The following is a 26,149-nucleotide window of genomic DNA, read 5'->3' as shown; positions in this document are numbered from 1 at the left end:
TGTCATGTTTTAATACATGACGACTCCATTAATCTTTACACTTTTGAACAGCTGAATCATGATTAAACAGTACAGATCGTATTATTCTCAGTGCAGCACAGTCTCTGCCAAGCCAGAATCTCTGCTCACATGCAGACATACACTGACGCACACACTTATCAAGACAGATAAAGACTGGAGCCAAACCTTCTCATAACATCTTCATCATCCTCCAACATTTCCACTATGGGCATCTGACTCCCTCCCTTTTGTCTCTCACTGTTGGGACCTTTTCTTATCTGTATAAAAAGCTTAAGCTTTGAAACTGTTGGAGCGGGGCGCGGCACTTCCTTCGGACGTCCGCCTGGACGGACGCTAATTTTGTTTCACTTTGTTCCATCTTGTACCTTTTTACTTAGCAATAGAATAAACTTTTTTATATAAAATCATCAATGCTCCGCCTGGACTCCATCATTCAACCAGAGCAATGAATCATGTCTTCAAATGAGGTCAACCGTAAATTCAGCCGTAACAATTGGCGTCGACGAACTGAATCCATCTTCTGCTCTGTGGGGCGCCGACCGTGGACCAGCACTGGGACACACTTGAAGCCCCGGGGCTGGCCCGCGGTGGTCCGCCCTCGGACAGAGACTGGAGCACGAACCATCGGTTGAACCTCAAACACCAATTCGGACTAAGGTAAAGCTGCCTTTATAAACATATATATATATAAATTTTCATTTACATATATATTTGCTCTGTGCTGATTTTTTTTGGAACCAGTCAAGCATTGTATTGATTTTCAGCTTTGAGCTTTGATTTTGATCCTCAGCTATTCTGTGTTTTGACGCAGTGAATTGCCATGAGAAAGGCTCAAATGGTTGCTTTTTAATGCTGTAGGCTCTCTCTGGTTTTCTTCGGGCTCGGATATTTTGTTTAGGCATAAAATACGGCTGGTCATTATTTACTTTGGTTTTGTTCGGACACCCACAGCCTGTGAGGTCCTGACCATAGATAGACGGGCAAACAAGGTTTCCAAAACATCCCAGCGGTGCCATGATCTGAGTTCACCTCTGTACCGAAAGATTAAAACCCCGAACCTAACCTAAATTGTGTTTCTGTGAATCAAACAGATGAACAACCCAATAAACAAATAATATATGCATACGCATATACAATCTTGGTATGATGTGAACTCAGATCATGCTTTCGGTGAGTTTTACTTTTTTTTAATCTTTGTTTTTATTTTGTTTAAACGTGGAATCAGATTTCTCCCTTTGGCTTGGCTTTAATGCTTTCATTTGGACGAGTGTCAGCTTTTGAGAAAGGGAGAGAAAGACAGAGAGCCAAACACACACACACGTCGCTGCTGTGTTTTTCTTTTTTTTGGACTTGTGACCACACACACACACACACACACACACACACACACACACGTACAGAGAGAGCACACACACAGGCACACGCACGCACACGCACAGCCACACCCATCCCAAGAGAGAGGGAAAAGACACACACACACACGAGAGAGAGGTGGCGCCCCTCACTGGCCAGTTTAGTGCACTACACACTTGTGACACAACATTGTGATTTCTCACTTCTCCCCTGCCGATAGAATAGTGCCATTACACACAGACACTATTTTTATTTTTATTTTAAATTTTATTTTGATTTCATGTTTGATGGGCAACACACACTCAAACACACACACACAGATGAATACAGTATTTCATTTTATTTTATTTTAATATTACTGTTACCATCATTATCATTTTTTATTATTTAAATTGTTAGTTTCTGTTGGCTTTGTGGTTGCCCCCTGAAGAAACGACATCTTCAATGAAAGAATGAAATCACCTTCAACTCTTACGCTAATAAAATGTCAACATCATTCAAAGGACCAAGCATCAGAAGGAAATGGACAATCAAAGGTGTGTGACCTTTCAGGACTCAAGGACTCAACTCCCATTCAGCAAAGCAATGCTGAAATAACTCGCTCAGTCCCAAGTCAACTCTTCATCGTCTATGAATGGGCCGCATGCCAATGCCCCATCATCAAAGACTGAGAACCTGTGGGCGTCGGAGTGGTTGGACACTCCCCCACCAATGAGTTGCGAGTTAAACGCCACGACTACTGCCTGAATGATGGGCAGCAACTGCAGACTGGTCACACGTCTGCTGGATATCTTCACCAAAAAAGACACTGTTTCAAAAGCCACAAGGATACCAAGCCACAAGAAGTCCACCACAGCCTTTGGTGGTAGTGCTAAATCACTTTAGCCTTGAACTTTGGCATGGAGGGGGACAACTAGCAAATAGCCAACAAGCTTCTCCTTCGCACAATACTAACCCCTCTATCTTCTGACTGTGCACTAGATTATTTTGTTTTCATTTATTCTCTCACACGCAGACAGACCAGACATACAGTCACACACCCACATTCATAACTATGAGAAACACAGGACCACCAGAACTTCACACAGAACCCTTCTGTTTGCCACATGAGATCAAGTGTGCCCATCATTTATCTTTGCTTTTATTCATTATGTTGCTCATTTATTTACACTGCTGTTGCCTTTATGAGAAAAGAACAAACAAAGGGGAAGAAAATAGTGTTACTGATAAGGTTGTTTTTGTTTGCTTTTCTTTCATTTATTTTCTTGATTGAGGGGAGGCCCCCACAATGCAAGATATGGTTACATCCGCTGAAGAAAGAGCCCTCTGTTGCCTCAGCTTTTGGAGCTGAAGTTTTAATTTTTTATTATTTTATTGGCCATGATTTTTTTTGAGCTCACACGTTTTTCTCCTTTGTTATTTCTGAACGATTCTTCTTTTTCTCTTTTGTTTTTACTCAATTTCAGGAAAATTGAGACAGAGATTGAGGACTGCAGCCTTAACCAAGTTTACATTTTGACATTTTTTGACCGATACCCTCGTAAACAATCTGTACCTTACCCTTTTTGAAGCTGCTTGCGACAGACAGCCTAGTTCAACATTCATTGTTTTCATTTTGCGCGCCTCCCCCTTACCGCGTCGTACTGTCTTGCCGGCCCAAAGCCACTCGACAGCAGGGGGGGGTACCAAATTTTTTCCTGAGAAAAAAATGTCCCATTAGTTGCTATGAGTACATAGGCAATTACTTTTCAAACAAGAAGTCCTGGTTTAATGTGCAGAAAAAGGATAAACCTTGCTAGGGAAAGCGCTCTTCGGGGGATAGTGGTCCACCTGATTTGATACATGCTTGGTAACCAAATACCGTTCTGAACAAATTCCTACGTTCCCTTAGAGTGAGGGTTATTAGAGGTTGCGTGCTCCGTTCAATCTTAGAGGTGCCCAATAAAGTCCTGACAGTCTGCGTTGGTGTTTATAGTTCTCCCCAGTGATAGCCGGAGGTTGAGAGTGTGTTCATAGTTCTCCCCAGCGGTAGCCGGAGGTTGAGAGGGTGTTCATAGTTCTCCCCAGCTGTAGCCGGAGGTCGAGAGTTGTTGTTGTGTCCATAGTTCTCCCCAGCTTTAGCCGGAGGTCGTTGTTGAGCTTTAGCCGGAGGTTGAGAGATCCCCCCCCCATACTTCTCCCCAGCTTTAGTTGTTGAGCTTTAGCCGGAGGTTGAGAGTTCTCCCCAGCTTTATCTTTTACAAAGCCGGAGGTCGAGAGTTGTTGAGTTTGTTGAGTTAGACACGGCCGTGCGATTCCTGCCTGATCAGCAGATGAGCAGACTGTCGGTACCACACGGGCAATAATCTAAGTGTAGACTCCGCAAAGGCGGAAGTAAAAAGGAGCGTACCTCTTAGTAATCAGATGATACCAGTAAAAAGCAATTAATTAACACTAAAAGGTTGCCAAGCATGAGGGGGCAATAAGAGCTCATTGACCCCGAGAGAGGAGGTGGACTGGCTATCGCCATTGGTGGGTTAGATGAGACCTATATTCCACTTAGACACTGCAGCAAAACCTTGTGAATGCACGGACGTGAAAATTGAGGCATGAACGTGTGCGGTGTATGAATGACTGAATGATGACACGTTACGTATGCCTGAGAGAACCGCGTTGTGAGTGCGAATGTGCCGTGGACGTGTCATTGAGTGATTGACCGATGAATGGCTGTTTGACTACACATGTTCCTCTGTTTCACCTTCTTTTCCTCCTGGGTTCTGATGCACTTGATCTTCTCCCTGTTTTTGCCAATTATGTAGTGGGGTGTTCAGAAAACACTGCTGCTTGTTAAAAATTAAGGTTTTAGGCCTTGGGCCTTCTAAAAGTTACCAGGTTTTAAAGGTTTTTTTCTGGGTGTTTAAAAACACCAAACGACGTTTTTATATATGATACCACTTTCAGTGGAATGACTGGCTTTGACCTTGACTGACCTTACTGTTCATGTTCAGTGTCCATGTTTTTTGTTGTTATATGTGTATACTCGTTGTGGTGTGCACTTGTCTACGTCTTCGTCTTAGTTGTTGTTATTATGTAGCTTTTTCCAAAATACAGGTCGCTGTAAGGAGACGAATCAGATCCAACTAAAGAAAAGAGATATTTTAAATTATCCAGTTAAGTCTTAATGGTTTCCTCTCTTTCTGTTTCTGAGTGTTTCCTAACAGAATGCCACCGCCTTCTCGACTCCGATCCTTCCTCTTCGCCGCCATGCCTGGTCACTGCTTCTTATGATGAAGGATGAGAATTAAAGGGAAGTATTGTCCATAACTGTAACTGGGAAGCAAAGGGGAAATAGATTGAAATAGACACGTGACAATATGACATATTGTGGATGTTCTAACATAATATCTATTCCAGAGACTACAGCGACTTCCAATCTAACTGCAAAAGTGGGGACAGATCTTCAAATTTCCAAAAGGAGCGTACAGTTGACCCTGGCTTTGACCTTTATGGCTGAGGAGAAGGAGGTCGAGGAGGTTGGAGGGCACAAAGGCAGGCGGACACAAGAGAGAGGAAAACGGAGACACATCCAAAATGATCAGATAAGTGATTTTCCAATGATATTTATCATATGGTTTTAAGAATCCAAATGTATTCTTATGTAAAAAAAGGGAAGGGAGGGGCCAACGTCCCTCTGATTTTTGATTTATATTTTATCATAGGAAAATAATATACCCCAAAACCCTCCAACCATTTTCTTCTTGTTCCAACAGCACTTAGCGTGCAAGACCATAAAACACCTTCACTGGGTTTAGACACTTTTAAGGGAAAAATTAAGTGTTCTCAACATTGGGTTGGTGGCCCAATCTGGGTCGCCTGAGATTTAAAAAGGGTCCTCCTGAAATTCTTGATAATTGATTGAAATAAGAGATAGTTTAAAGTTAAGTAACTTCCAAGCATTTAAGGAAGCTCTCCAAACCGTGCTGGGGCTCGTCACCCCTACGAATGGGATAAATACAGAGAGCAAAAGACAATATGATTGTTCGACTCAACTTAACTTTAATTCTGTCTAACCTTAAAGGGCCAATAATCTCGCTGAACTCTGGTTCAGACACAGAATAGGAGACACTTTTGCCACCAATTGACCTTCAAAATTAAGTAAATTACATCTCAAATAATAATTATGAGGGAAATGAATGAAATAAATGAACTGACAAATTCAGCTCTATAAAAGAATTAGGCTATGTGAATAGGTGTGGAGTGTTAACATTATTCAGAATAAATAAAGGATAGAATAAGATTTCTCCTTCACAAATAAGAGATAGCAACGAAAAATGAAACAAACAATTTAAATAAATAAATAACATTATTTATTTATTTGGTTAAACTCATTTAGCTTTCTCACATCTCCATGTCTCCCAATTGTATGTATTCATCTTGAGAAGACATGTAATCACACTCCACACTTCTCCGTCTGACTTGCATGTCCTTCTCCGTCCGACTTGCATGCCCTTGTAAACAGTGGTTCTCAAATTGTTGCTTCTCACCAGGTAAGTAGATGTACCACAGATAATCACTGCAACTCCAGCTATGCTTCTTCTTACTCCAGGAAAAGAAAATCGAATTAATACTTCCTGCTTTTCTTTCAGCCTCATATTTTCCCACTCGCGTGCGAATGCTACAGATAACATTGAGCTAGCATGGCTAAAAGCTCACTAACCCACACCTAACCATTGTGTGATTGTGCAGCAGCACCTTTTAGGATCTGAAAAGCTCTCAGATCCTGACCTCTGACCTGTCTCTGCCTTCCTGGCCATACTAACTATTCATTTAGTTAGTTAACTAAACCTAACACCCCTAAACTTTTATTTTATTCTATTCTATTCTATTCTATTCTATTCTATTTTATTTTATTTTATTTTATTTTATTTTATTTCATTTCGTTTTATTTTATTTTGTTTTGTTTTGTTTTTCCCCCCCCCCCATTTTTTTTTTTTTTTTTTTTTTCTGTCCAGGTACCAGCTAAAGCCTCAGTAGTGGGATCGCGCCTGTGTTCAGGTACCAGCCAATCCCAAGAGTTCTGTTTCGGTGTTTTTCCCCCTCTTCTGTTCAGGTACCTTCCGATCCCAAGAGAGGTTGCCAGGTGTGTGGAGACTACCCTTCCTCAGACAACAACCAATCATCTACAACGCCGACCGGAACGACCCACACGGCAGTGAAGGTCGCGGAGCAGGCAACATGGATCCAAGATGATTGCCGACACCAGCTGATGCTGAGACGGAGGCTGACCGAACAATGAAGGGGGAACCGACAAGGCCACTGAGACACACACAAGAAAACGCTCTAGAACAAGGGCCTAGCTTTGTTTATAAGCCACACCAAATGCTCATAGCTAGGTTGAGGGAGGACAACCTCACACCTAGCTGCAGGAATACAGTCATAAACCCTTCTGCTACGATTGAGGAAAATACTCAAGGTTCTTCACTCATGATGCTATTGGTTACCCCAGTTACCACTGAACTCAGCCGATGAAGACGAGTGATGTCCTTGATGCAAATGATGATTTTTGCTTATCTAGATGTAATAAAGGATGATTTTTGATGATTCATGCCATTGATAATAATGATGAAGTTTTTTTTTAAGGTTTATTTCCACATTTTTCTTGATATATCTGTGCCTCACAAAAGAAGAATATATCCAATGTATGACAATAACGATGCTAATGGTTAACCCTGACAGACAGCAAAGGTGGAATATAATAATTTTGTTTCTTGATTTGGTCGTTGATGCGACCAAAAGTGGGGAATGTTATGGTCATTTTATATTCATCATCATATCCTCAAATGTATGTTCATGTGTACAATTGTCATGTTTTAATACATGACGACTCCATTAATCTTTACACTTTTGAACAGCTGAATCATGATTAAACAGTACAGATCGTATTATTCTCAGTGCAGCACAGTCTCTGCCAAGCCAGAATCTCTGCTCACATGCAGACATACACTGACGCACACACTTATCAAGACAGATAAAGACTGGAGCCAAACCTTCTCATAACATCTTCATCATCCTCCAACATTTCCACTATGGGCATCTGACTCCCTCCCTTTTGTCTCTCACTGTTGGGACCTTTTCTTATCTGTATAAAAAGCTTAAGCTTTGAAACTGTTGGAGCGGGGCGCGGCACTTCCTTCGGACGTCCGCCTGGACGGACGCTAATTTTGTTTCACTTTGTTCCATCTTGTACCTTTTTACTTAGCAATAGAATAAACTTTTTTATATAAAATCATCAATGCTCCGCCTGGACTCCATCATTCAACCAGAGCAATGAATCATGTCTTCAAATGAGGTCAACCGTAAATTCAGCCGTAACACATGTCAATGTGTTTTTGACTGATATCCATTTGTGGATTAAAATTTACAGCACAGGGGATTCAAATCACAGCGTAGGGGGCCCCTACATTTAATGTGCAGGCGAGAACCCTGGAAGAATCGTAGAGCGGTTAAAACGTTTAAACCATTCGTTTACCCGGACAGTTAGTCTCATTTGTGCAGTTTGACCAAGTCTAGAGCGGATCAGGCAGGAGAATCCTAGAGTGATTGTTTTGGCCGGACTCGGAGCATTTCCAATCAAAGTCCAGATTGATTCAGGTAGGCTGTGAACACAGATGCTGTCGGCTCCGACCAAACAATATGAAGATGATGTAGAGCGCAAGGGATTGTGGGTGGGCAGAACCAGCTAAAGAGTGAAACAAAACATCAAAAACACAGCAATTTGTTATTGAATGTTGTGAAAGAACAGGCAGAGAAGAAACAGTTTTCTGAGCACTCTTAAGCACTCGCTTTGACCAATAGATGAGATTCTCTTCTTTTTTTTCCTGCTCGTCTACCCAGTGAGGTCTCTACTTTAGTAACGGTGCCCCCAAGCAACAATCAGGAATTCAAGTGCCTTGACTTGGCTTTGTTTGTGTTCATCACGGTGTATTGCCATTGTGCTGAATGTGATTTTGATCCCCTACAGTGTGACACCGCTTTTCTGTTGTTTTTTCCTTTTTTAATCGGTACCGTCATAATAATTGTTGCACACTTGGACTTCCAGGCGTGCATGGTATTTTTAAACTCTCTTTTTAATCTGCACAAACCGAGAAACACGCACATCAGCCACACTGGCTATTCAATACAGGCAATTTGCTCGGAGGCTCCCATCTTCACCTGAGGACCCCTGCAGCAACCTAGCTGCCCCCGATGTTGCCTGTGTGCATCCTCAACTTGTTAACCAATAATCACCATCAAATATAATTAGTTCAACCAGGCATAGCGTATAGCTGCACATGAAGCTGCTCATCATGTTTATAACTCACAACGGATCATTCAGTCAGACGCGTTTGAGCCGTGTTCTGTCGGACTCAGGTCTTCTTTTTAGTAAGAATGCACCAAATATTCGGCCACCGAATATATTTGGCCGACCTTCGGTTTAGTGAGTTAAGAGCAAGGCCAAATAGTAGCGTGTGACGCAATGATGCAGTCAAACAACGTGCAGTGATTAAAAGTGTGTGCCCGTTGCTGCAGAACCAGCAGCAGCAGCTCCTCCTTTCCACACACAAAAACAGCCAGACTCTCTCCTTTCCACTCTCTGTCGTACGTCACCCCGTAAAAGCTGGAAACCGTCCAATTCCACAACCGAAGCTGTTGTTAGCACTGTGAGCCACGTATCCGTAAACATCCCTATCGTTTCCTCCTTACACTACGCTACATAGACTGGTGTAGCATTAGCACGGAGTGCTAACAGCTGATGTGTGTAAACAATGGGTCCGTGGCTCCAGCAGTGATTCCCAACACGATTGGCAGCAGAAAAAGTAGTACAGTTTGGGCGTCCAGTAGTGCAATTTGCATTTACATATGGCAATAAAGTATAATATATATTCTATGTTAAACAGCAGTGTTTGTTTTAGCTGTTAGATAGTTGGAGATGGAGGAGCCCCCAATTCTAGGAGGTGTGTTTGGTGACGTCACCTGCCAACGTGGGCAAAATCCAACTCGCCCGTTTAATGCTGACTTTTTACTAAGTATGGAATAACAAGGGAGGGAGGAAACAGAACTTTTTCAACTTTGTCCCTCTGAATGAGGCTGAAGGATGTATGTCACTGACCATTATAAAGTGATTTTTTTCATTATACCTCCCCTTTAATGCACTGTAGTTTTTTTTTTGGAATGCATGTTTTCTTTATTTGAAGGATTAATATAAATTAAAAACTTTGTGGTGCTTTTTTGAAAAGCAAAGGCTACTGGAATATTTAGAAAATGTCATAATATTCAATAAACATTTACTTTCTTGGGGCGGGCCCTATGCTGGCGGGACGCCTTGGGTTTGGGGGTTGGGGTCGGTGGCGGGATGTGCTGGGTGCTCGGCTCCTTGGGGCTTTCTCGGATGTGAGTGTGGGGGGCGGTGGCTGCTTCTCGGCCTGGGATCTTGGGGACATCTGGGGGGCTGCTCGGCCATGGGTGGGTGGCCTGGGGCTCCTTGGCACCCACTCTTTCTGCTGGCCTGGCTGCATCTGCGGGCCCGGGGCGGCTCCTGGGTTTGCATTAGCGGTTTTTGCACATACACTGGTCTACGATGCACTGGCCCGCCTTGGGATGTGGGATAAAACTCATACTGGGCTTAACTTGAGACACGTTGATCCCAAATACCTGCTTTAGGTATTATCACTCACTCCTTCCCTCTGTCCACAGCGACCACCATTATAGCTAAACTTCACACTTATCACCATACTGGCTTGATTACACAACATAATAAGCACAATATGTTCTACTCCAACTTCACATCTCACTGTAAAATAATCTATTCTTCCCCACCCTTTCTATTTCCTGCCTTGAGTCTCTCCTCCCTGCTCCCTTCCCCCTCGGTGTAACACTGCTCTCCCTTTTTATATCCTCCCTATAAGAAAATGCTTCGTTCTTACCCTTCCTTAGGGAGGGTGATGGTCACAATAAAGAAAAAAAACAAATTAATTTATTTCATTGCAATAACAAAACATGCATAGCTGTCTGATTGCACTTCTTGTAATGTTGACCTTTTACAGCATGTGCAGACAAGGAAAAAAAAAAAAAAAACAATATAAAGGGTGTGTTTCATAATATTAACAATCAAATAAATAAACAAATAATAAATGAATTAGTTAATATTACCTCTAGGATCTATACAAAGCATGAGTAACTTTCTAACTAAATTAATCATGACCCTTCACCAATTCAACAAATAACTTTTGGCTTTAAAGTAAGGCAATAACAAAGATTTAAAACAATAAATAAATTAATCAATTAATTTATATTACTTTAAATTACTTGGCCCTCAGAAAATTTCAAATTTCAAAATTTTCCGGAGGAGGATGCGCCCGGACACTCTTACAACACTTGCGTGCAACGCGATCCCCACGCGATGAAAAATTCCTGGTTTACTCACACTTCCTGTCCATATATAGAGAAAACACTTAAAAAGTGTAGACAACAGGTAGATATTGTGCTGCTGGTAATTAATAAAATAACTTTTGTGGAATTTTTTGCATGTGACTTTGACCCTCTTTATGGATAAAAACATATATCAAGTTCATATTATGTGTTATGTCCTTACCTTTAGATCATACAGCTGATCATTGACGTCCTCCTTCTTGGTGACATTGGAAAAAGAGCGAAGGGCCCCAGTGAGCCTGGGAGGAGCCATAGTTCTTTATCTTTGTCCTTTATCCCCAGAAACTTCTGTAATAGACACACAAACAGGGATGTGGAGTTCTGATTACAGCAAGTTCATTTTTTTTTTTTTTTAATATACTAGTGCAGTGCACGTAGGAAGCATGTGTTGCTATAGAAAAGTGGGAAGTCAAGTAGCTTTTTCACGGATGGTTTACATGGGAGCTTTAATTCATCTTCAATTCAGAACAAAAGTTCAATCCGCTTTCAACTGACCTTGTAAACACTCAATTCCTAATGCAAATTTAATTCTGAACACACACACAGACAGACAGACAGACAGACGTACACGTGCGCACCATTTTCTATTATTGTTATCACTCACCTTTTTTAGGATATTAGACCCACTTTGGTCATTTTTAAAAGCCCTAAAAGCAGTCACGTCTGTAGATTCTACACTCCTTTCAGGTTATCCTGAATTACCATAACTTCCTGTCAACATTGAGCTGTTCCGCAAAGCTGCATTTAAGAACTTTTTTTTTTTAAATAATTCATGAATGGTTACGTTATCATTGCAGTCCCAACAAATCTGACGTCGTACACACTTGAACCAAGCCGCAGCCATGTTGAAAGTCTCAGGTCAATCCGAGCCTGATTCGCAGAAATATTTGAGGAACAGACAGACTTACAAATATTCCTTGCTTTATAGATAGATTGATGCTAAGTTTTTTTTTTTTTTTTTTTTAAATATCAGGAGATAACACTTCCTGATAAAAAAAACTGTTTGAATAAATAAAAACCTAACATATATGTGGAGTTCTGGTGTGAGTTTAGGACACTAAGGCAGAGTTCCTCTACCACTCAAACTGTTCCACTGCAGCCCTAAACCTAACCCTTTCATACTGTAGCTCTAACATAACCTTAATATCATAGACTGATTATATCTATGGCTATTGCTGTCTTTAAATGCAAACTGAACTGAATGAAATGTATTACCATTGTTGGTATTTTGCTTTGTATTCTTGTATATCTTAGTTACTGATTATTAATCTGTTTTGTTTTTTTTTTCCCCTATTCTGTTTAAAACTCATTGTGTATTTCTATAAGTGCAAACAGACAGAAGCAATGTGATGAAACTTGTTGATCACCTCATGCAGTGCCATTGACGAGAAAATTCGTCAATTACGTCTTATCACAGAGATTACTAAGTGGACTATTGAGAGTGTGACGATGGTGAGAGAAAACGATCAACTAACCGGGCTAAACGGGTCATCGCTGCGTGTCGGGAGGAAGAGGAAGTTACGTCTGTGTGATTGATGAAGTAAGCAAAACATTTAACTGTGAGACAGACAGCACAATAATAATAATTGTGCCATCAAAAGCCTTGTCTCAGTGAAGATGTTGTTTTTTAATAGGAAACTAATGTTCAGATGTTATAGTTTTCAATAGTTTTCTCATATTTACACACTGAATTTGTACCCAATACATACAGTACTGTACAAAGTTATTGTACTAAAAATTCATAAAAAATCTAATTGTTTTCAGGAAACTGCTCCAGATTGTTTTTCTACAGTCTGTCAGGTACCTCTATGCATATTGGGTGTGTTTTGTGTAAACATGAGAAAATGCTACAGTGAATCCAGCTGAAAATTGGCAGAGATATGCCTGAGGGCCTGTAGAACAACAATCTGCTGCAGTGTCCTGAAAACAATTTGAGTTTTGATGATTTTTTGGCTTCTGACAACTTTACCGTAATACGCGATGTAAACGGGCATTCCAGTTTTAAATCTCTGATGGCGTTACAGTCTTTAGCCATTGCACAGTAGCTTTGCTTTCTTTTTAAAATACAAATACAAGTTTTAATCTGGTATAGTTAGCGTGGAAGTAAATATATAATTATTTTATTTACATAATAAACGCTGACAAGTACTAAAACATAAACTTTAGCAAAGGTTGCTGATGCTGGATGACCAAGCAACACATTATGTATAATCATAAAACTCTAATTAACTTTATTCATTGCTAACCAAAGGTCTAAACTCAGGTGTTATGATTTAAATGACCTTATCTAATGAGCGACATACACATAGGAACACATAACATAACTTCTAGAGAAGAAATTGACAGTTTCCACACATGTTACGTGTGTGTGTCGCTAGCTGAATTAGCATTATTAGCTGCTCCGTCCGAAGCCAAATGATGGTTAACGCTATCAAACTGTTCACATGTTTAACACAGTGCAACAAGGACAAGTTTAACAGTAGCTTTGACCGCTTATATAAATCTGTACCTTTTTAAGAGCAGTCAGTGAAGAATGAGCCAACACACACAGACCGTGTAGGTAGCCTGCCGGCAGATGTCAACAGGCGTCTGACCCAGGAATTCTGGGTATTGTAGTTTATCTATCCGTATTACATATAACCGGTCTCGTGAAGAAGACTACATGTCCCAACTACTATAGAAAGGAAAAGCAAGGACTTGCTTATTGGTTACCGTGAGCTTAAAGCAGCAGCAGCAGCAGGATTTAATAAAACATTAAACCTTTTGAAAGAGGTTTCATATGGATTTTATTTTCATTTACCAACTCAATAACGTTATTGTAGTATCTCCATGCTTTAGATTAGAACAAGAAACTCCACTTGTAGTCAGAAAATAAACGTTCAATATAAGAAAATAGGGAGAGAGAGAAAACAGACATTACAGAAGAAACACAAAATGTAAATCAGAAACTTAATGAAAAACAGTTAAAAACTAAGCAAACGTGTTACATGAACTTGGGTTGCCAGTTTTTTTTTTTTTCATTATTCAAATATAGTAGGAAACAAAATGTTATAATATCTTTGGCAACCAACTACTGTATATACTATAAAATAAAGTACTATAGACTCAGCTAAATAAGTCGGATTCAGTGTTAATTTTCACAAAACATTTGGATTTAAGTTTTAGTCATAGTCTACGGATGTGCAGAGCTGCCACAGGGGAAAATATAATGTGGATCACGATATTGTATGAACAATATAGTATATTGCGCAAACAAGATATTATATTGTACAACCATGACATTATATTGTAAAAACATAATATCCATACCAAGTTTAGGATTTGAAAATAAAAGGGAAATTTTCAGGCACCCACTACGATCCTTCTCACCTACCCAACCAAGTTTCATTATTCCTTATATTTTAAGACAAGTGTATGAGAAATCTAAAATAGCCACTTGTCAACCACTTACTAAATACAATTATGTGATTAGAATCTGGTAGGTCGACCTTTATTAACATTGAAATGCTGTGAACATTCCTACTAGGGCTGGGTGATATGGACCAAAACTCATATCTCAATAATTTTTTTCTCAAAATGTTGGTTCATGATATATATCTAGATAATTTTATTTCAAATAAAGTCTGGCCAGAAAGATAATTTTAAGTTAAATTTGCTGATGCTAAATGCTTCACAGGCACATTTATTAATGAACAGCTGCACAATATGAGCCACTTTTGGCTTTTTCTCATGTAAGGGACAGCATGTGTGAGTGAGTTCTGTAGTGTAGCTTGTTAGGGGGAAGGTCTGGGTTTGGACACACTCATTAATCCTCTAACTGAGCTTTACATTCTGTTCTGAGAAGTAAAAGCAGCGACTCCTAAAACTAGTATTTTGATACAAAATAAGCTATTTCTATACAGTACATATATATATATTTTTTATTTTTTGTTGATATATGCAGCATTGTAGTTTTCTAGATCGCCAAAATAGAAAACTTGATACATCTTGAATCTCAATATAATTCCTAAATTATAAAACAGCCTAAATGAAAACATAAATGTGTATATGAAGCACGTGTTTATTTTATATACTTAGTTTATATACAAGTCAACAAGTTGGATATTTACTGTTAAATTCACGTTTCTTGTCTTTAAGTTAGACATTTACATTTTGTTTTCATAACATATTTTCTCATAATTTCTCACACTCATGTGGTTCTCTGGTATTTACTAATGACTTATTAGAGACATTTATCACAGACTTTACATCCTTTAACACTTTTTTAAAGCAGTGTATATTTGTGGTGCTTGTGATTGGCTGATTTTTCATGCTGACTTATGTCGTTCCTTCCCCCGTGGTTGATGCTAAAATCTCAGTTATTGCACACCCGCACCTCTGCGCGGGTGTGCATTCCTTCTGGATGTCCTTGCGGACCCTGGGTTGTTTGATTTTGCTCTCCTGCCCCCTCCGTACACGTCTGGGTGGCTCGCGGGGCTGGGAGATTGCGTATTTCTCTGCCGCTCTTTCCCCTTGCTCTCTGTCCCCCTGTCCCATTCTCCCCTCCTCCCCTTCCTTTGCTCTTGGGCTAAGGAAGAGCAAAGACAGGGTGGGGCGTCTCGGGTTGTGTTCTCCTGTTGGGTTGGGCGTTGGGGAGCTCCTGTCGGCCCGGGGTGCTGGTGGGGGGGATGTGGCTTTCGCCTGGGGGGCGGGTGGGGTTGCGCCGGGTGGGTTAGCATGGGGGTGGGCCTGTTGGGGGGCCTGGTGTGGTGGGGTTTGTGGCTCCTGGCCGGGGGGAGTCTGGGGTAGGGGTGGCTCTGGGGGTGGCTACTGCTCGGGGGCGGCGCTTGCATCCTGGGTCGCTGGGTGGCAGGGTGTTGCTGTGGGTCGCTCCGCCTGCCCGTCTGTGGCTTTGTACCCTGGAGTGCACCATCGCCGGAGACGTTGCTAGCTATCACCCCCCTCCCCCCCGGCTCACTTGGGGGACCGCGTGGGCCGGTGTGTGGTGTGTGGCATGTGCCGGGGGTGGGATGGGGGAGCGCGATGTGGCCTAGCCTATACAGGAGGTTCCCCTGAAGTTGTGCTGGGTGGGTGTTTGGGGGCGTGGCCTGTGGTTCTTGCCCAACCACCCCGACGTGGATCCGCGTCTGGGGTGGTTGGTCTGCTAGCTGGGTGCGCCGGGCCCCGAGGGCGCTGTGCCGGGGCGGGGGTGACCCTGGGGTGGGTCTTTGGATGGGGCGTCTCGGGTTGTGTTCTCCTGCCGTCCGCCCGGGAACTGGCTGCGGTTCGGTGTGGCGCCACGCTGCCTTTGGCGGGGCACTTGGTGTGGGGTGGTGGGGCCTGGCTCGAGGTGCTTGGGTTCGCCTGCTTATCGGTTGGTGGGTGGCGGGATGGCCCTGTTTGGGTGGCTGATAGCGTCCTTTCTCGTCGGGGGGGGGCCGAGGCCGCCTCCCTGTAGAGGGCATTGTATCATGGTGCTGTGCGGGCCTGTGCTGGCCCTGATGCGGGCACGGGCTTCTCTCCTGCCCGGCCGCTCCCTGTTGCGGCGGGGGGGCGCTTTGGGCTGGCGTGCGGCGGGGGTCTATCCATCCATCAACCCACCCATCTACCTATCTATCATCCATCCATCCATCCACCCATCCATCCATTTGTCCATCCATCCACACAACCATCCATCATCCATCCACCATCTATCCATCCTCCCATCCATCCATCCATCCATCCATCCATCCATCCATCCATCAATCCATCTACTACAGTTACTTTTTAAAAATATTATGGGACACTGGCTGTAACCGAGCTGCATAAAAGCCAACATTAAAACTAAAATATCTTGCTATTATTCTTCAGTATTTGCCATGCCATATCATATCATATCATATCACATCACATCATATCGTATCATATCATATCATATCATATCATATCATATCATATCATATCATATCATATCATATCATATCATATCATATCATATCATATCATATCATATCATACAGTACCGTACAGTACCATACCATACCATACGCTACCATACCATACTATCATTATTCAGTCATCTCTTCTTGCTTCTCTCGACGAGGTCAGTCGCACTCTCTGTTTCTCCCTCCCTTCCGTCTTATCTCTCTCCTAGCTGCTGCTTTGTCAGGTCTTGTGAAACTAACAAGAGCCTCTCTCTGCAACTCATCCAAAACCGGAATAATGGAATTAATTAGTTGGTCTCTCAGTGCTATCGATCAGATTTTTTCGACGCAAAGAACCAGGGGTGGTGACCCCGCATGTCCAAGCGGGACGTTTGCGGCTGGATACACACTTGACCCTTGGAACAAGTGGCGAGTTGTGTGTCTGTCCATCCTTTCCGTGGAAGACGTGGAGGACATCTACATGATTGGAATAATGATAGTAGGCATGCTGCTGATCGGAGCTGGTGGCTTCCTAATCTATCGAAAAGTCCGTACTACGCTGGCGACTGTTTTGGAAAAGCTGCCAGTGATTTCTGAAGGATGTAGCAGGGCTCTGAACACTCAGACTCATGTGTTGATCGATATCAAATGCAAGCAAGAGCTGCTTTTGGATCGTCTACGCGTTATGGATAACAACTGGGAGAAGTTCGAGACCCGGCTTGGAAGTGGAAACTAGGCCACTCATTGGATTACAGCAGAGAGACCCAGGACAGAAGGCTATTGGAAATTAACATAGCCTGTATCAAATCACATTGCTTATCTCCCTTTCGGCTCCCCAGCTGCCAAGGCTAAAGCCAAGGTTGTCTCAACTCTTATCACCAGGAAGTTTCTGCAGACGGCGGCTCTTACCCCCACTCCCTCCCCCCGCTCCTTCCCTACATTCCTCCTGGAACTGTTGATGCTGAACTTTTCCACACGTCATCTGGTTGTCAGTAACGCAGCTACAGGTCTTCAACTTCAAATGCCTCGTCGGCCATCTTTCCCCACCTCCCATCCGCAGCTGCATGGAGGCGTGGTTGCAGCGCCGACTGGCAGCACGCCCATGTCCCCAAACGGCTGGACTCCTGTTGTTCTTCCCACCTGACCCCCTCCCCCAGCCAACCTCCCACCCAACCCTTCCTACATGCCTTGTCTCGAGTTGTTTGACTGTGTCATGCTTACATTTATGTTTGCAGAGGCGGTTTTTTTCCTGGTTTCACACTGCTTTCTCTGTTTAGGGAAATCAGTTTCAAACTGGCAGTTTTTTTCCCCTCACCCCTCCTCTCCTCCTGTTATTGATCCCTTTTTTCACCTAAATATGTGGGCGCCGCAAATGGCTGCTCCGGTGTGTTGATGTGTCTCCTTTCACTGCAACTACCTAGTCAAATTCCTCGTATTGTTCTAAACTGTACCTGGTGAATAAAGCTCTTCTGATTCTGATTCTGATTCTGATTCTGTGGTAAGGTCAATGCACCAAAGGTCACTTCCTAACTCTACTCTCCATGTTCATGTGCTCAGCTACTTCTCCTGGTCAGCTCAAATAAACTCCATCTATCCCTGAAAGTGTGCATGACTGGTGTCTACTGGAAGCGAGGCTGCAGAGAACACAGACATATAGAGTGATTCATTCACCCCCCCCCACACACACACACACATTTACACTCAGCAACCCACTCCTCATTGGCCCTGCGACCACACCTAGAGGCATGGAAAACACAATGCATCTATTTGAGTTTCATTCCTGTGAATTACTCCTGTTAGACTTGTCATCTGTGATAACGTTGCTTCCTACATGAAGTCTATTCTAACATAAGTGGAACACACAACCACAGGAAAAGAATAAATGTCAGTGAAGAACAAAACCAGTGTTTAAAAAAAAAAAAGAAAAAGAAAAACGTATTGTAAATGCAACACTTTCCAATAAAGTGCTAAAGTACGGTTGAACTATGATAGAGGATCATTTGGTTGTTCCCTGCTTCTAAAAATGAGAGCAGCATTATGTTTAATGTTGTGTCTTGTCATGATCTGGGGTCAGTTGCCCTCATTTATAAATCAGATTCAGATCTGAGCGTACAATGTTTGCGCAAGCTTTGGTATCATTTCTGACATGATCGTACAGTACGATCAGATCTCACGTCAGGTCTGACCTCGTGCACGCAAGTCTGAGTGTGTGGATTTGTGGTGGAGCAGCAAAATCTGACAGAAAATAATTATTAAACTAACCTCAGCTGTCATTTAGACATAAGCAGAAACACATTCGAAATGAATCAAAACAGTATTAAACTAGAAGGCACTTTCTTAAAGCTGCTATCAGGTGTTTCAGAGGAACGTCTCAATGTCCCGCCCTAAACAGCCTCACTTCCTCCTCCTGCCTCTCCCAATCCACCAGAAGCCACGCCTCTACTTTTCTGCATGCGCATCGCGGTACATAACAAGTTCGCATTGGATTGCATTGATATGGGTCTATGGGTCAGGTAGGAGCCAAAATCATATGTACCTGTTTGCTGTTGTGACGCACAGCCTTGTTTCCATGCACAGTTCCGCATTTACTTTGATTGACAGTCTCAAAAACACGAAGTCGAAGCCTATTGGCTGGGCACACGTTGCCATTTGGGGATTAAACTGGACTCTTTGACAGTGGTGATAGAGAGGAGGAGCCTGTCCAAAGTGAAGGCCATCTTGGTCAATGAGTCCCACCCACTCCATGATGTGCTGGTCAGTCACAGAAGCACCTTCAGCACCAGGCTGATCCAACCACGGTGCTCCACAGAACGCCACAGGAAATGCCTGTGGCGATCAAACTGTACAATGCTTCACTGTAACCTCACAGCTAGATTATTGTAAATATCTAAATCATATTTGTAAATTTGTATTATATTTGTAATTATCTGTATCATATTATATATGTATATATATATATTTGTATTATTATTAGTATTAGTATTATCTATCCTACTTTATTTTCTACTACTGTAATGTGTGTGTATCTGATCCCTATTTTTAAACAGTCTTTTACCTAATTATAAACTTATTTATTGTTTATTCTTTCTTTCATCTTTGTTAACTTTTTTCTTATTCTTTTATTTGTGATTTTTTTTCTGTGGCTGTAACAAAACAATTTCCCCCTGGGATTAATAAAGGAATTCTGATTCTGATTTGTATAAGGGTCCATAGGACGAAAAGAGGGTCTTATATACATTAATGTATATGAATGACGACCGGCAGTAGACCATAGTAAAAGACTAGTTATTTTTTCGCATTTCAAAATAATTATACATAAATATAGATTTCTCAGAAACTCCAGATATCAGCTTTAAACTAGGACTATCAGAAGCTGAGCTGAGCAGCAGCAAAGAGCAGAGCTCAGCACACAGAGGAAATGACTTACTAAACATGAGAAAGGACAATATCAGCCCATGACGGTTAGCAGGGATTCTCAACCTTGGGGTCGCCAGATGCCTTCTAAAAACTAAGAATAATTTTTTTTTAAACAATTTGCACCCATTATTTGCTACCCCTTTTCTGCAACTACACGAGACTTGCCATATTTGAACCCATTTTCATCACTGTGACAATGGTAGGAGACAAGGAAAGGCCGCTGTGTCTAAAATGTTGGCAGGTGACAGCATGAAGCCAAATAAATTAAGGTGGTCACTTAAAAGCTGATAAGCCACTTGAGTTTTTTGAGCAAAAACGTGCCGAATATTGCCAACAATCATCCTGTTTTGTGAATGCTACTTCAGTACAGTGGGCATTATTAGCATCACCAGCAGAGGAGCTGATACAGACTGCAGCATTACACATAGTCTCTGTCATGCTGGATGAAGCAAGTGCTGCAAAAATAAAAACAATCCCTCTGTCGACAGACGTATAAATGACATTGCTAACGATCTTCAAGAACAGCTGGTAGATAAACTCTAGGACAAACGTTTTGCCTTACAATTTGATGAAGCAACTGACAGCATCAAAGACTGTTAGTTTATTGCTTATGTACGTTTTGACATGACAATTCCCTGTGTGAGGATCTACTTGTAGCACTTTCTATATTCATTTAGGCTACAATGCATAAATAGCATGTAAAAAGTTTATTTAAAAAAAACAAAAAAAAACATGAAAGTTCATAATACTGAAATTGTTTAAAATATGCATTTTATAAAACTATAGATATGGTTCAAATGTTAAAAAATATATATATTTGTAAAAGGAGTTGTTACTTTAAAAAATCTGATCAGGAGAATCAGCATTTTTTTTTTTTTTTTCATATCTAAATCTAAAGTCCATAAAATGAGCAGTGCAACCTAACTTGTTTGCAGTTTTGATGTCAGTCAATATGTTGTTACAATATTATTGGAGTTTTAGCAAACTAGTAGCCAATCACAGTCATTCCCTCCCGGAGGCAAACAAAAGGGGTGGGGACAAGTAGCGCAGATGGGGTAGAGTTGGGTTATTAAGCAGCGTGTCTCTGAGTGTTATTAAAGTTATCTGCAGGTCATCTTCTTGTAGTCCTAATAATAACTAACCATAATAAATCCCAATATTGACTTATAAATGCATAAATAAAGCTATCTGCATAATGACTTCCAACCAGTTGAGGGCTCACAGGTATACAGTAGCTATAGCAGTGGATAACAACAGGAAGTTGTGATAAACTATTGGTTTCAAAGCATTAAATAAAACTACAGGTACCGTAAAGAGCAAGAATCGTCTGAACTTAATGGTTCTTGTTCAGAGAATGTGGTTTTTGAGCAACTTCATCAAGAATATATTCTCTAATGTAGAAGGTGCACTGCTAAAGGTCCCATAAGTCATACATGTAGCAGCTTGCTAACTGTACCTCAACACACAAGATGCGACTGTAAACACTGTAAAATACAAGCAACAATGATACTGTTAATGCTTCACTTGTTCTTTACTCTTGTAGCGTGAGCAAACTGTGGCTTTACGTTGTACATAGTGTTAAAATAGTTTAATCAGTCTGACATCTGTCAGAGTTTGTAACGAGCCGCAGCAGCACACACACACACAGACACACACACACACACACACACACGCACACACGCACACACACACACACACACACACACACACACACACACACACACACACACACACACACACACACACACACACACACACACACACACACACACACACACACACACACACACACACTACTACTACTACAACTACTAACTTACCTAATTACATAGTTAGGTGTAGTGGCAGGTGTGGCGTGAGTGAAGCTATAGCGATCAGGTGACCTTCACTATGTAGCACTGTCTGGGTGACATGTAAACACTTAGAAAAAAATGTTAGGCGTCCAGGCGAGCAGGCGTATACACGCGCGCAAGTCAATAAGTGTGTGTGAGAATTGAGTGCTGTATCCTGTCCAATCACAGTAACGATCTGACTCAGAGCGTAGCACTATAGCCACTGCCACTCTGTGGACGGGTGTTGTGATACAGACTGTAACCGGACTAAATGGTGGTCCGTTATACACTCAACACTCACACACACATTTACTGACTTGCACGCGTGTATACGCCTGCTCGCCTGGACACCTAACATTTTCACTCACGCCACACCTGCGTCTATGTGTGACTGATATATGTATGTTTGTTAGGTTCACATCCAGGTGTGGCGTAGGTGTGCATACGCAGCATCTGCAGACGTGTTAACACGTCTGCAAGCACACATGTGGACGTGACTTGTGCATTGTGCCCGTGTACCCATTCTAAATCTATGGAAAATGTAGATCAGACATACAGACGTGCAGGCGCAGGGTACGCGTTTGTTTACGCGTTTGATAGACTGGTGCGCATGTATTTAGAAGCGATCCACCCCCCATACACACACAAACACACACACACACTAGTGTTGTCGTCGTCAAGACAGGTCTTGGCCTCAAGACCAAATTTTAAAGGTCTGGGTCTCGTCTCGGACTCGGAAGCATTTTGACTCGGTCTTGTCTCGGACTCGGGATTTTCCCTCAAGACCGTTCGAGAACAGCACTAATTCCTGCTATTTTTAAACTTTTTTATAATGTGATAATAACAGGGAGAAGAACGGGATAAAACAATTCTTTATTCATTCTTTAATCCACCCCGTATAATGACCGCAACCTTCTTTAATGTGACTGAGTGACGTGTGTGTGTGTGTGGCTACGGTGTCAGTTTGGACCGCGGAGTGCTACACCTGATACGCTCTGTGAAAATAAAATGAAATGTAACACAGTTTTTCCTGTCTGGAACTGGTAAATGTGAACATAATAGTGACCAAAAAGCACCGCTATGTGCAAACGACACATCAGTGGTGATGGAAGCTACTGCAGCACTGCGGTCGTGTTCGGTGTGAACGCACCTTTAGAATGGGTACACGGGCACAAGGCACAAGTCATGTCTGCACGTATGCTTGCAGACGTGTTAACACGTTTGCAGACGCTTTAGTGTCCATACACATTGAAGTGTATGCACACCTATGCCACACCTGGATGTGCACCTAACACGCAGATGCGGCGTGAGTGAAGCTATAGCAATCAGGTGACCTTCACTATCGTTCACAGTCTACGTGACACGTAAACACTTAGAAAAAAACATTAGGCATGCAGGTGTATACACGTGTGTAGGTATGTCAGTGTGTGTAAGTGTTGAGTGTATAACGGACCACCATTAAGTCCAGTTACAGTCTGTGTCATGACACCCGCCCATAGTGTGGTAGTGACTGTAGTGTTACACTCTGAGTCAGATCGTTGCTGTGATTGGACATGATACTGTAATGTATGTATGATATTTGTTCCTTTGCCCTCAAGGTTCTGCTAATCTTATTTCAGGATAACTGTAGTCTCCTACGGACTGACATCATCTTTGCTGATATGTGTAATGCCAAGACCAGTGATTCTCAACTGGTGGGTCGGGACCCAAAAGTGGGTCACGAACCTGTACTGGGTGGGTCGAGGCCAGCTGGTCAAAAATGAATAAATAAATACTCAGTGTCTCTCATGTTGGACATATCTTTAATTTTGAAAGAAACTTTTCTTTTGATAGGCATGTTATGAAATGCATGTTGCACAGGAAAATATATAGATTCAGTATATGTATATGTAAAGGCTAACGGGCCGAGCAAAGCGTCCTGATATCAATAATGAGACGGACTGGCCTGCACTCCCTTCACAGACTGTATCCTCAACATCAACTCACTTGTCTGCCCAGGCACAAAAGTGGACATCTGTTAAAGGCAGGAATATCACCAAGTCACAAACCCAGTTTCATGTAGAACTGGGTAATCGATTCGCCCCACTGCTGAATGACCTAGGATCTGGCTCTAATGAGGGCAACACACAACCTTCTGGAACTGCGAAGACTGAAAGTGCTTCAGGAAAACAAAAGCGACATGGTAGGCCAAAGCAACAACCTCACACACTGATAGTGGGAGACGTTTCTGTTAAAGATGCTCAGAAGATGTTTAGCAGCAACGTGAAAGTGATCTGCAGTATCAGACCTGGCTGACAAAATCTTGCATATTGTTGCAGATTACCCACATTTGAAAAATGTTGTGATTCATTTTGGGTTAAATGATTTAGCCAAGGAGGAGTCTGAGGTGTTAAAGCAGGATTTCACCCATCTGCTAAAAACTGTGAGCTGTTTGCAGCCTAAAGTGTTCATTAATGGCCCGATACCTCCAGTCCTTAAAGGAGATCTGAAATTCTAAACAATTTACTCTCTGAATAAATTTTTGTCTTTGGCTTGTGTTGCCCTTTCACTAAATTTTATAGAACATTTTCCTATTTTTTGGGAACGCCATCATCTTTTTAAAGCAGATGGACTGTGTCTAAACAAGGACATGTACCATCGGAGAACAAAACAACAAGGAAAGAACATGGAGTCGATGAGCTTCCAGCAAGAAATCAAAATCGCCAAAATGAAGAGGTCAACCCAACCCCCACATTTCAGGACCCACCTGCTTCCCCCCAAAATTCACCTACTTCCACCTCATCCAGCTTCTCTCCTACCCCTGCCTTCTTGGATTTAACTGCCCAGATGAACGAGCTGGTTCTCGCTGGCACAAGACTGACACCCCACCCTATACCCCACCACGGTCCCATCTTATCTCCTCTAAAGAACCAATCTGCACCACCCATCCCTCCTCGACGATACCAGGACCAGGATCACTCTTCTCCTCAGGCCAGCTGTGTTCATCTTAGAGCGACACAGGTCTGATGTGTGCTGGGTCTAGACTGCAATAGCTCTATTTTTAGGAACAAAAATAGAGCTATTGCAGTCTAGACCCAGCACACATCAGACACATCAGAAAAAGTCAGGGCCTTATGGAGTTAATGCAGCTTCTTTAATTCCTGTGGTGACAGGTAACACAGGTAAAATTGTAAAATTAAAGAAAAGCAAAACGCTTTATAGAGATAAAAATTTGACTCCTATAACATGTCATCCAAAAAGTCCACCAGTGTCTCCAGTAAAGTCTTTAAAATTAGCTCTTCTTAATGTTAGATCTCTCGTTAACAAGTCACTACTAATTAATGATATTATTTTGACACATCACTTGGACTTTTTATTTCTTAATGAAACATGGTTGAATGATGGTATCAGTAATACTATTCTCAATGAAAGTGCACCACAAGACTTTATTTATTTAAATAAGTGTCGTACTTGCAGGAAAGGTGGTGGAGTTGCTGCCATCTTTAAATCAATATTTCAGTGCAAAGAAATAACATTTGGTGATTTTATCTCCTTTGAATATATGTCATTCTTACTGAAGGGTGATTCAAGAGTTCTGTTTTTAGTCGTTTATAGACCCCCAAAATATTCTGGAGAATTCATGGATGAGTTTGCTGAACTGCTGTCAGTTGTATGCACTGAATACAACTTTTTAATAATAACAGGTGACTTAAATATTCATGTAGACAATAACATGGACTATACTGCCAAAGAACTGTATGCTTTAATGGATACTTTTGGTCTTACACAACATGTGACTGGTCCGACACACACTCAAGGTCACACTTTGGATCTGGTTATCTCTAAAGGTGTTGATATCTCTGCTGTTGATGTAAGAGACTTAGCTCTATCTGATCATTTCTGTGTCTTTTTTGACCTAGAGACTGTAACATCTGTTCCCCCTAGTTATGTGTGTTTAAAGAAAAGGTACATAAATGAGAACACAAGTGCACAGTTTATGGAAGCAATAGCAATGACACCAACATTGAGTGCTGAGACAGTTGATGATCTTCTGGATGAGTATAATAGAAACGTCTGTAATGTCATAGATGTGGTGGCTCCAATCAAAACTAAGAGAAAACCAAACACACTGAAAACACCTTGGAGGAGGACTGAGATAATGCAGAATTTGAAATCTGACTGTAGAAGAGCTGAGCGTTAATGGAGATCAACAAAACT

General features: G+C 41.9%; 2 protein-coding genes across 2 annotated transcripts in view; both read right to left on the bottom strand.

Annotated features, from left to right (window-relative positions):
* Window positions 1–13,420, bottom strand: part of ascc3 (activating signal cointegrator 1 complex subunit 3) — a 370,966-nt gene extending 357,546 nt beyond the window's left edge. The window contains exons 1-2 of the mRNA XM_028470288.1: window positions 13,331–13,420; window positions 10,985–11,109 (exon numbers count right to left, since the gene is read on the bottom strand). Coding sequence (XP_028326089.1) covers window positions 10,985–11,074 — 90 coding nt within the window. The 5' untranslated portion in view covers window positions 11,075–11,109; window positions 13,331–13,420. The remainder of the gene's footprint in view (window positions 1–10,984; window positions 11,110–13,330) is intronic.
* A 1,759-nt stretch (window positions 13,421–15,179) lies between these two features.
* On the bottom strand, window positions 15,180–16,265 carry LOC114478463 (basic salivary proline-rich protein 3-like). Its single transcript, XM_028471559.1, has one exon. It carries the CDS (start codon window positions 16,263–16,265, stop codon window positions 15,180–15,182), a length of 1,086 nt encoding a protein of 361 aa, XP_028327360.1.
* Between the last annotated feature and the right edge of the window lie 9,884 nt (window positions 16,266–26,149).

This window comes from Gouania willdenowi, chromosome 16 (assembly GCF_900634775.1).
Source record: "Gouania willdenowi chromosome 16, fGouWil2.1, whole genome shotgun sequence".
Lineage (NCBI taxonomy): Eukaryota > Metazoa > Chordata > Actinopteri > Blenniiformes > Gobiesocidae > Gouania > Gouania willdenowi.
Note: the sequence above shows the minus strand (reverse complement) of the source record. Positions and strands in the feature narration are given on the sequence as shown.

Excerpts from the sequence above, each read along its gene's own strand:
- LOC114478463 (XM_028471559.1), bottom strand. The coding sequence starts at position 16,265 with ATGCCCTCTACAGGGAGGCGGCCTCGGCCCCCCCCCGACGAGAAAGGA.